Source organism: Rhineura floridana, chromosome 5 (assembly GCF_030035675.1).
Source record: "Rhineura floridana isolate rRhiFlo1 chromosome 5, rRhiFlo1.hap2, whole genome shotgun sequence".
Lineage (NCBI taxonomy): Eukaryota > Metazoa > Chordata > Lepidosauria > Squamata > Rhineuridae > Rhineura > Rhineura floridana.
Window position 1 is genome coordinate 181,840,965 of NC_084484.1, and position 12,033 is coordinate 181,852,997.

General features: G+C 46.8%; 1 protein-coding gene across 5 annotated transcripts in view; it reads right to left on the minus strand.

The window, feature by feature from the left end:
* GDPD5 (glycerophosphodiester phosphodiesterase domain containing 5) overlaps positions 1-12,033 on the minus strand; it is a 208,004-nt gene that overhangs the window by 23,766 nt on the left and 172,205 nt on the right. For 4 of the 5 annotated variants that reach the window (XM_061629055.1, XM_061629053.1, XM_061629054.1 and 1 more), the window contains 3 exons: positions 11,662-11,744; positions 10,017-10,167; positions 3,445-3,663 (listed from right to left, as the gene is read on the minus strand). In XM_061629055.1, coding sequence (XP_061485039.1) covers positions 3,445-3,663; positions 10,017-10,167; positions 11,662-11,744 — 453 coding nt within the window. The remainder of the gene's footprint in view (positions 1-3,444; positions 3,664-10,016; positions 10,168-11,661; positions 11,745-12,033) is intronic. The other variant, XM_061629057.1, reaches the window with a different exon arrangement.

Here is a 12,033-nt window from a genome sequence, read left to right on the forward strand (position 1 = left end):
TAGTCAAATCCCTGCAAAAATGTTTTTATTAGGAGAAATTTGCACTGAAATGCTGGCGAATTTTCATGAGGATTTTTTTTTAAAAAAATTGCAAATTGCTGCAGAGATGTGGATAACTGAATCTAAGATTAGAAAAATGATAACTGAGAGAAATTGACAGATCCTTCCATCCCTACTATGTGAGGAAGGAAAGGAATGGAATCTAAATAAATAAATATGTTCCTATTTGGCATGCCAGCTTTGCTATCACATCTCTCTTGTATAAGATAACAATTTCATGGATAATATTTCTGGGGATGTTTTTTAGAATTTTGTACACCTTATTTTAGCCGTCACAATCACATTATGAAGTAACTGGTGTGTGTGTTTCAGAAAATCAGTAAAAATGCTGCATAGAAATCAGTAACAATACTATCAGATCTGCAGTCACAATATTTTTAAATTGCTTCTCTTATTTTATAATACCCAACTCCACTGCATAATGCAGTTGTAAGAATATTCATGACAAGGCTGCGGACAGACAAAGTCAAGCACTTTTACATCCCATTGATTCCAATAGTTTATACCTAAAAATCTCATCTGCTGATGTGAACCTCATGTAAATGTGCTTAACATCAGCTGCATATATTATTGGGGAGGGCAACAAGTGGCCCTACCCGAAGGGAGACAGGGATGCAAAATGGTTGGAGCAATGGAAAGGGGGCGAGTCCTCTGCAGATGAGTGATTTGTCTCTCCCCAAAAGCCCATTGGGTAGGGAGAAAAGGAAAAGGAGGTGGTCCCATCTGCCACTGGCCTCCAACCCCACTCACAGCCCTTGACAGAAACAAAAAGGTTCCCTTCCCATCATATAAAATCACAACAACCTGGGAAACTGCCTCATACTGAGTCAGACCACTGGTCCATCTAGCTCAGTATTGTCTACACTGACTGGCAGCAGCGTTCCAGAGTTTCAGGCAGAAGTCTTCTTTCCACCCCCCACCCCCCGGAGATGCTGGGGGTCGCAAAACATGCAGCTTCTGCTATGGCTTAAGACACAAGAAGCCAGGAGGGTGCCCTGTGCAGAGTGAGACCATTGGTCCAATACTGATGCTGATGAAAGATGGCAAGGCGACCCCCAGCTCAAACCCCAACTCATCAAGAACCCACCAAGCAGCCTTCGGGAGGCCCCATACACAATAAACAGAAAGCACTGACCTACCTTCTGAGGATTGCTGAGATAACGTATGCAAAGCATGATAATTACTGAAAACATTGGCTAAATGGCAAGCATTATTATTAAGCAGAAAACCATTCCACCACTTCTAGATTTGGATTCAACTTTTTTTTAGGAAACTACCTTATCCCATTGATCCATCTAGCTCAGTGTTGTCTGCACTAACTGGCAGCAGCTCTCCAGCGATTCAGACAGGGGGCATTCCCGGCCCTACCTGGAGATGCCCGGGATTGAACCAGATGCTTTCTGCATGCAAGGCAGGTATCCTATCACTGACCTACAGTCCTTCCCCAACAAAAAGCAACAGGGGATGCTTTCACACTGCACTTCATTCCGTTATTCTGACGATTTCTTAGCTGGTAATTTGCACATTTTATTTGAGCTTTCACACGATGCACAAGCCAGTTCTGGAATTCTAGTGGAATATAGTGCAAGTTTTGCACACATTTTCATGATAAATAATATCAGAAATAATCCCAGGATGCAGTGCATTCCCACCCTTCAGTTGCACTGGGCATTTTTTTTGCCTGATGAAAATTTACCAGTATTCTGGCATAGGAGCAGATAGCAGCAGCATTCCCCCTCCCCACTCATTTCAATACAACTAAAATAATTTAAAAAGTCAGATCCTAACAAGAGAGGGCTTGCATGGCGACGGGATGAGATCTTAGACCTCCTACACAGTGGGGAACAGTGCGCATGTGTATAATGGGTGAGGGACGAAAATAAGATGTTCATTGCAGCAGTGTGAAAGACAGTTGCACAAAATGCCGGTATATCGGCTGAAACAGCGACTGTTCCTTAACACAACAGGTACTGCAGCATGAAAGTATGTTAGAAATCGGGACAGATGGGCCTTTTTAATCTATTAAGCTAATGCAATAAGCCCCATGTCTGAAAGCAAAATGGAAATGGACTGCCTTTAAGTCGATCCCAACTTATGGCTACCCTATGAATAGGGATTTCATGGTAAGCGGTATTCAGAGGAGGTTCACCATTGCCTCCCTCTCAGGCTAGTCTTCCCCACCTGGCTAGGACCTGCTCACCCTTGCCACAGCTGCACAAGGCAGCCCCTGCCTTGTCTGCAACTGCCGGCTGGGGGGCAACTGGGCTCCTTGGGACTCTGCAGCTTGCCCACGGCTGCACAGGTGGCAGGGCACGTAACCCCTGAGCCACTCCCTGTGGGGGTGATCTTTAGCTGGCCCTTCACACCCAGGAGACATGAGCGGGGATTTGAACTCAGACTCTGGACTCTCAGAAACCTAGACGGGCATTCACACTGCCTAAAAGGGTTTTTCGCGGGTGGGGGCAGAGAAACGGCCTGACAGATTGGAGGCAGCCTCTTACGACGAGTATCAGAGAAAGAAGACACACAGCTAATTGAAATCTGGGTGCCGGCATCAGTTCTCAAGAAGACAGATGGAAACTAAATACAGACCTTCCCCAAGCTAATTGTTCCATGTGTGGGTTTACGAGATACTTTACGATTAAAGAACAGCAGCAGCAGCAGCAACAAAAAACCCTCACACCCTTAACTAGACAGACTGCTTTAGCAGAATCTCAAGTAGGATGGAAACATCACCACCCAGCTCGGTGCCCAAGGAACACCACAGACACGCAGGTGCCTCCTCCCCTGCCCAAATGTTCCAAATTACAGAGACCAAGAACACCTGCTCCACTTTTAGAGGGCCTTCAGCAGGGTGAGTCCCTTGAATTTCACTGTTATACACTAGCGTTGAGCCAAAACTGGCACGATGCTCATCCACAAGTGCTGGGGGGGGGGTGGAAGAGGAAAGTGATTTGTCTGGTAGCCTGAGCAACAGAGCCAACAGGCTCCCTCCCTCCGTTCAAAGGGAGGGCAATGCAAAGGCTTCATTTGCCCTCACTGATATACGCCCAATATTGCTCTGATTTTAGCACGCTGCTTATGGGATCCCTGATTGGCTAGGATGATGTAGCCAACAGGAAGACAATATAAGTTTTAAAAGGGGCTGCCAAAAGTGGCAGCAAATAGCAATGAGCAAGGTAAATTTGTGTGTGCGTGTGGGGTGAGTTTTAGAGACCATTTCTCTCTCATATTGTGCTGGCTTGGAAGACAAAGTTACAACGACCACAAAAGCTTCCTTTATCATTGGTCTCTCCCTCTCTAGCCCCCATACTGTCTATTCCTCCGACTGAAGCCCCCAAAACGCCGTCCACCATCTACCTACAATAGCGACGTGGGACTCACAGCCTGCTGCGGGATGCCTGACTCGAGGACCATTTCCAGGGTGATGTTGATGAAAGCGCTGTGGTAGGGATGGTCCTGGGGCAAGTCCTGGAGGTTCAAGAGGACGGTGGCATTGCCCTTGATCACTTCCAGCATCTCAGCCAGCTTGCAGATGGATTGGTTGGCGGCTTTTACAAAGTCAGAGCTGGAGAGGGCGTCAGCAGTCCAGAAGGGATCGTTCTGTGGGAAGGGGGATGGAAATAGGCGTCAACATTCAGAAGTTGAGGCTGGAAAAGAAGGTGGAGGCGAAGCCAAGGATGGAGATGGGGGGGATGGAGTCAAGGAGGCCAGGAGGGGTGGCATGCAGCAGTGGCCAGCGCTGCAGGGTTGTCATAGCTAGGTCCACGATGCTAAACAGTCAGTGTGGGGCATTAGGTCTGGGGAGAACAAGGCTTGTTTGTTTAATTTATATACTGCTTTGTATTTCAACAAAAATACAAATCCCAACAAAAAGGGGATGAGATATACAGTACAAATTTCACATTCTAGCTAGTTAGGTAGTGGACTCATGGACATGCACTTTTAGACGGTACCTTGGGGCCAATTTTAGCGCTGCAAGTGTTAAGTTGGAAATGTAGATTGTGATGGTTATTGTTATTTGACTCTCGTAAATTGTGTTTTGTAAACTGTATTACTTTATTGTACTGATTTATTGTTTTATTGATGTATTCTTATATTGTATTTTGATATTTGTGTCTTCTGTAAGCCGCCTTGAGGGTCTTGGCTGAAAGGCGGGGTATAAATAAATAAATAAATAATATTAATTTTTAAGCCAATGTTCTTTTTGGAGGAAGCCATCTCTGACTGTGCAAACCTTTGCAACTTGCAATCCACCGTGAGGGAAGAAGCCACCACCAATGGCTCAATGACTTCCCTGTTTTGGCTGCCTGGGACTGCAGAGAAGGGTACATAGGAAGTTGCCTTCTACTGAGTCAGACCATTGGTCCATCTAGCTCAGTATGGTCCACACTGACTGGCAGCGGCTGTCTAGGGTTTCAGACAAGGGGCCTCTCCCAGCTAGGGATGTGCTAGAATTCTGCCCAATTTCAATTTGGTACCAAATTTTCTATTGATCTGCTTATTCTCAATAGTTGAGGATCAGATTTTAATGTAGCAAATTTCCCCAGCTGTTTTTGAAAGCGAACTTTTTTTTAAAAAAAAAATTATCCGCCTCTAAAACATCAATTGTACAAAGTGATAATTTCCTTTAAAAATATCGACATGTTCTTTAAAAATATTGACATGTCCGTTAAAGATATCGATATTAATACTGATATTTTTTCCGAGTGAAAAAAGCAGTGGCTAGCGGGTAAAGAACACACCTCCTGCCGTGGCAAGTAGACAAGGCGGCGGTGGCAGCGGCAGCCTGGGCAAGCGAGCTATCTGGGGCGATGGCTATGCAGTGACAACCTGGGCAGGGGTGGCAGAGTTTGTCTGGGGTTGCAGTGGCAAGCAGGCAAAGCGAGCCGATTGGAGAGGAAAGTGTGGGTGTCTGGAGGGGTGGCAGTGGTGAGGGGCGTGGGAGGGGTGGCGAGCAGGGGAGTTGACAAGTGGACCGAGCAGGGGAACACAGACCCCCTTGTTGTTATATGCCTTCAAGTCGATTATGACTTATGGTGACCCTCTGAACCTTTTTTATATCTATATATATTCATAGGGTTTTCATGGCAAGAGGTATTCAGAGGTAGTTTACAATTGCCTTCCTCTAAGAGTCCCCACAGTCTATACATATTTACATAATCGTTTCCACTTCAGCAAACTATAAGGACAGAGAAGAAACTATTGACAACCCTGAATGTTCCGTGACCACTGGAACCTTCCCTAATTCCATGGTTTCACTACTAGGGGCGACTAAACCCAGCATGGTGCCTTTCAGATGTTGCTGGACTCCAGCTACCATCAGTCCCAGCCAGCACGGCCAGGGGTAATGGGACATCTGGAGGGTGCCACGTTGGCTATCCCTGCACTGACTATTGCCCACCCACTTCTAAACCTTCTTTCATAGTCTTGTTGTCGTTGTTGTGTGCCTTCAAGTCAATTACAACTCATGGTGATCCTATGAATCAGCAACTTTCAATAGCATCTGTTATAAACCACCCTATTCAGATCTTGTAAGTTCAGGTCCGTGGCTTCCTTTATGGAATCAGTCCATCTCTTGTTTGGCTTTCATTGTCTGAAATACCTAAAAAAAGGTTTTTTAAAATGAAAGGAAGGCATGCCCAGGTGGCTGGAGTAGGTGGTAAAGACTCGATTCCTGTGCTTATGCAGGGTGGGTTGTACAAACAAATGAATCCAATCAAGCCTTCGAATGCTCTTTCCGGGACCCTGCTGCAGAGGACAGGATCACTGGCCCCAATCCACCAACTGTGTCATGAAAAGCACATGGACATTTACAAGGCCAGGCTCATAGCCGGGTTGTGGTCCTGCCGACAAGATGATGCAGACTTCCTCTTTTTATCTTTATGTGAAAGCTCAGATTCTGGCTGCCTGGGTGGGGTCGGGGTGCTGGGTTAGCAACTCCAGACTAGAATCTTGTACATGGCACAGGACAGTGTTGTGATACCTTCTGTCTGGCTGCTTCTGTAGCAGTTTCCATATTGGCCAAATGCACCAAGGAATATTTAGGGCTTTTATTTAAGTGTCATCACTTCCCCCATGGATTTTACGGATTAAAATCGGCATAGCTGGGACCACCTGCCATTTGGCTCCTCTTCCTTCTGCAGAGTTGCCCCCATAAGCAACCATCCCCTCTGGCTATATCCAGAGGCAATTGTGAGTCAGCGAGGCCCTTCCCATTGGCACAGCTGTGACCAACTCCCCTTTGGTTTCTCGCCTTGCAAAACTGTCCCACGCAGTGATGGTGGGTCACTGCATTTGCCTGTTCGCCCCCCTTCTTCCCCTTTCCTCCTTTCCACTTTCTGTAATATCTGTTAAATTGCAATCCATTATTTTAGACCAGGGATGGGTAGATTTCAGGTTTGCAGGATCTGCTTTGTTTTTTACTAGAACCTGGAGGCCCAGCAATGATGACGCTAGCAATCCCTAGCAATTCCATGCTAGAGATCATTTGGAAAGGTATTGAAAATAAAACGGCCGATATCATCATGCCGTTGTATAAATCTATGGTGTGGCCGCATTTGGAATACTGTGTACAGTTCTGGTCGCCTCATCTCAAAAAGGATATTATAGAGTTGGAAAAGGTTCAGAAGAGGGCAACCAGAATGATCAAGGGGATGGAGCGACTCCCTTACGAGGAAAGGTTGCAGCATTTGGGGCTTTTTAGTTTAGAGAAAAGGCGGGTCAGAGGAGACATGATAGACGTGTATAAAATTATGCATGGCATTGTGAAAGTGGATAGAGAAAAGTTCTTCTCCCTCTCTCATAATACTAGAACTCGTGGACATTCAAAGAAGCTGAATGTTGGAAGATTCAGGACAGACAAAAGGAAGTACTTCTTTACTCAGCGCATAGTTAAACTATGGAATTTGCTCCCACAAGATGCAGTAATGGCCACCAGCTTGGATGGCTTTAAAAGAAGATTAGACAAATTCATGGAGGACAGGGCTATCAATGGCTACTAGCCATGATGGCTGTGCTGTGCCACCCTAGTCAGAGGCAGCATGCTTCTGAAAACCAGTTGCTGGAAGCCTCAGGAGGGGAGAGTGTTCTTGCACTCGGGTCCTGCTTGTGGGCTTCCCCCAGGCACCTGGTTGGCCACTGTGAGAACAGGATGCTGGACTAGATGAGCCACTGGCCTGATCCAGCAGGCTCTTCTTATGTTCTTCTGACCAGTTGCAAAATGTTGGCTCAGCCATAATTAAGGACCAGGGTGCCTCTGAGCATATGTTCAGGCCCCAGATTTGTGATCAGTACGAGAACCAAGCGCACAAGCATTTTCCTCCACAAGCGTTCTTTTTCATAACGTTCTCTCTTTTTATTTTTTGACTGAAAATGGTTGCTAGTTGTTGCTATTTGACAACTGAAAGACAGGAATCCAATCTAGTTTACTGCACTCATTTGGTTTATTGAGCCTTCATTTTGAAATCTTATGGGGTGCAAATCTGACGGAGAGGTTAATGTCCATTCTCTGCTGGGCGTTCGTTCTGATTTGTTTGTAAGGTGTTTTTACATCTTCCTGCTAATCATCTGTGCATCTCACACTTTTCAGTATTTTTTCTTGCCACGTTCCTAACAGTAAAAAGCCCTTTTTTAAAAAAGTGGATTTGTTGTGCCAGGGTGATAGAATGCTTTCACCTACTTAATTTTGCAAACCAGTATGTGCTTGAATCCCTCCTGCAAAATAATGTCAGTCTGAAAGCACCCATAGCATACCCTCAAAGCCAGGGCCGGTTCTAAAGGGCAGCCAGGTGGGGCACTGGCCCGAGGGCCCCCAGAGCTACAGGGCCCCCTCCCGCGATCCGTGGAAGCATCCGCGGACCGCCATCGTCCCAGACAAAAGGAAGTACTTCTTTACTCAGCGCATAGTTAAACTATGGAATTTGCTCCCACAAGATGCAGTAATGGCCACCAGCTTGGATGGCTTTAAAAGAAGATTAGACAAATTCATGGAGGACAGGGCTATCAATGGCTACTAGCCGTGATGGCTGTGCTGTGCCACCCTAGGCAGAGGCGGTATGTTTCTGAAAACCAGTTGCCGGAAGCCTCAGGAGGGGAGAGTGTTCTTGCACTCGGGTCCTGCTTGTGGGCTTCCCCCAGGCACCTGGTTGGCCACTGTGAGAACAGGATGCTGGACTAGATGGGCCACTGGCCTGATCCAGCAGGCTCTTCTTATGTTCTTATGAGTTGCCCTTGAAAACAACTCAGAAACTTTAACTGGTCCAAACTGCAGCAGCCAGATTACTGGTTTGATTTCCCTTAAGAACTCAGATAACCTCTGTTTTAAAACAGCTGCATTGATTGCCAGTTCATTCTGGGCCCAATTCAAGAAACTCTCGTAAGTGCTTAACGCCCTAAATGACTTAGGTCCCAGATATCTGAAATACCATCTCCTTCCCTTCAGACCCTCTCGGGGGTTCAGATCGGCAGAAGCTGCAGGTGGTGCAAAATGCGGCGGAGGACCTTTAGTGTAGTGGCACCTACCTCTGGAATTCCCTCCCCTTAAATGTTAGACAGGTGCCATCTCTGTTATCTTGTCGGCGCCTGCTGAAGGCCTTCCTCTTTCAACAAAAAGCTTCAGCTAGTGCAAAACGCAGCAGCCAGACTGCTGACGAGGACCAGCCGGTCAGCGCATATAACACCTGTTCTGGCCCGTTTGCACTGGCTACCTATTTGCTTCCGAGCCAGATTCAAGGTGCTGGTTTTGACCTATAAAGCCTTACACGGCGTGGGACCGCAGTATCTTGTGGAACGCCTCTCCCGCTATGAACCGACCCGGTCACTTCGCTCAGCGTCTAAGGCCCTCCTCCAGGTACCAACCCATCGGGAAGCCCGGAGGACAGTTACTCGATCTAGGGCCTTTTCTGTAGTGGCCCCCGAATTGTGGAATAGCCTCCCCGAAGAAATACGCCTGGCGCCGACGCTTCTATCTTTTCGGCGCCAGGTTAAGACCTGGCTATGCTCCCAGGCATTTTAAAGCGTTTAATGTTACAATTTTAAATCTCTTTGTTTCAGTTTATTTATTGTGATATTTTGTATTTCTGTACTTTTAATCTTTTGTACACCGCCCAGAGAGCTATTCGCTATGGGCGGTTTAAAAATGAAATAAAATAAATAAATAATAAATAAACAAGCCTTTTAAGTAGAAATCTTATCCCAGTGTGCATCTGTGTTGGAACTGCTTTTTAATATATTTTTAAACCTTTTTAAAAAATGCTTTTAAAGATGTTTTGTTTTAATATGTTTTTAATGGTTGTTATTTATTTATTACATTTGTATACCGCCCCATAGCTGAAGCTCTCTGGGCGGTTTACAACAATTAAAACATTGAAAACAAATATACACATTTAAAAACACATTTTTTTAAAAAAAAAAACAATTTAAAAACACAAGCTAAAATGCTTGGGAGAAGAGGAAAGTCTTGACCTGGAGCTGAAGAGATAACAGTGTTGGCGCCAGGCGCACCTTGTCAATCACATCAATCCATAATTTGGGGGCCACCACTGAGAAGGCCCTCTTTGTTTTGCGACAAGGTGCGCCTGGTGCCAACACTGTTATCTTTTCGGCACCAGGTCAAGACTTTCCTCTTCTCCCAGGCATTTTAACAGCATTTGAATGATGTGTGTTTTAACTTGCCTATCAGGTTTTTATGGGGTTTAATTTGGTATGGCTTAAATTTGTATACTTGTTTTTAATGTTCTTAATTGTTGTAAACTGTCCAGAGAGCTTTGGCTATCAGGCGGTATATAAATGCAATAAATAAATAAATAATACAACTCCCGCCAGCCATGGCTATTATGGCTGTTGTCCACAAGACCTGGAGGGCACCAGGTTGGGAAAGGCTGCTCATGCTGAACAAAGTTTGGAAAGTTTGCCTGACGGCCAGTAGGGGGGATCCCTGAGACTCATCCACGCACCTTGAGGAACCATTCACCGGCATTCAGCCTCTGCAGGTCTGTCCAGTTGAACATGGAGGCATGTTCGTGGGCCAGCTCTGGGAACACCACCTCCACGTCGGTCGTCCTCCGGAGCGTCTCATCGTGCATTAGAAAAGGCACCCCATCATAACTGCGAGACAGGAAGAGGACAAGAGTCTGCTTTTAACAGCACCCGCCCAATGCACAGGGACAAGGGAACCTGCCTTATACTGAACCAGAGCATTGGTCTATCTAGTTCAGCATTGCCTACAGAGACTGGCAGCAGCTCTCCAGAGTTTCAGCGAGGGAACATTCCCAACGCCACGTGGAGATACCAGGGATTGAACCCGGGGCCTTCTGCATGCAAAGCAGATGCTCTGCCACTGAGTGACAGCCCTCCTCCAACTGAATACAGAACCCACTTGCTATTCAAAGCACACTGCTGCTGATTCCTGGGACAGGAACTTAACAGCCCTGGACCGCGTTGGAGCAATTGGTCCATATATCCCGGTACTATCTACCCCAATCTGGTGCCCTCCAGAACGTTTGGACTATAACTCTCAGCAGCCGCAGCCAGTCCTGTACTGGCTGGGGTCGACGGAAGTTGTAGCCCCAAACATCTGGTGGGCACTGGGTTGGGGAAGGTTGGTGGAGACTGAATGCCAGTGGCTCTCTAGAGTTTCAGACGGAAGCCTGTGCCAGCCCTGTCTGGAGATGCCAGGATAGAGCCACTCATCTCCTGCGGGCAAAGCAGGAGCTCTGCCCCTGAGCTACTGCCCTTCCCCCAATGCGGTGGTGGCTGGTGCCCACCAGGACTGGAGGAGCAGAAGGCAGGAGCCCGACAGGAGGTGGAGCCAGAGCCGAGGAGAGGTGGAGCCAACTAAGTCTCGTTTGGTTTCTATTGTCCTCCCTGCTGAGGTCCACAAGAGGCAACGCTGAGGGGGGCAAGATCGCCCCCTTGAGGGGTTGTTAAGTAAGACAGCAGGCAGATGGGGGCTGACTGAGGGAAGCCTGAGGTTGGTGGGGCAAAGCCCCATTCACCCTAACTGCCCCAGATGAAGCTTTTTACCAGCTGAGGCGTGGAAAGATTCTGGGCACGTGCACCTCCCAATACCCCCAGCTTCGTCTATTATTGCAAAGCGCTCTACGCCAAAAGCAATTGGAAGCTGCAACAGGCCCAGAATGCAACAAGCAAATGTTTAAACTGGTGAAGCATATAATATTCTCATCTCAAACGGCCTGATCACTCCGATCACCTCTGGGGGCCCTGCTCCATGTGTCCTCACCGTTTGACGTACGGTGCTTGGTTTACAAGAGAAGGGGCCTTGTCTTCAGTAGCATCCGGGCTCTGCAACCCCCTCCCTAGAGAGGCTCCTTCGTCCTTGATAAGCTTCAGAAAGCAAATTAAGACCATTATTTTCCACTGAGCCCTTGATGGGCCCAGCAGCTCATTTTGGGAGGGGGCCCAGCATCTTCAGCTAAGCAGGTGATGGGAGAGACTCTCTGCCCAAGATCTATCTTAACAAATATGGCAAACTGCATAGCTCAGTACCAGAAATGTGGAGCGTGAAACTCGGAAAAAGAAACATGAAACTTGAGTGGCAAGCAACCATCTTCTCACTCAAGAAAAGAGAGACAGACTTGCCTTATCACCACATCCGCCTGCACACCGTAGACTTTCTGCTCCACCGCCTTCTGGAAGGACATCAGAGTGTTTTCAGGTGCCATCTGGGGAAGACAGACGAAGAATAAACAATGTTTTTTATTCATATAAGCCAGCTGCCAAACTGGACATGTGCAAGCGATAGACCAGTCAGTTAAAATGCCAACAATGACTCTCCAAACATGTTTAAAATAGCATCAGACCCAGACAGGTTCTGCAAAATATCAGACTGTTTCATCAAAAACTCTAGAATACTTAGAAGTCAGTCTGTTTATCTGAGTAGATCAAGAGATGGGTAGAATTCATCGGATGCTTTGTCGCTGAGAGATGAAGGTGCAAGCAAAATATTAATGG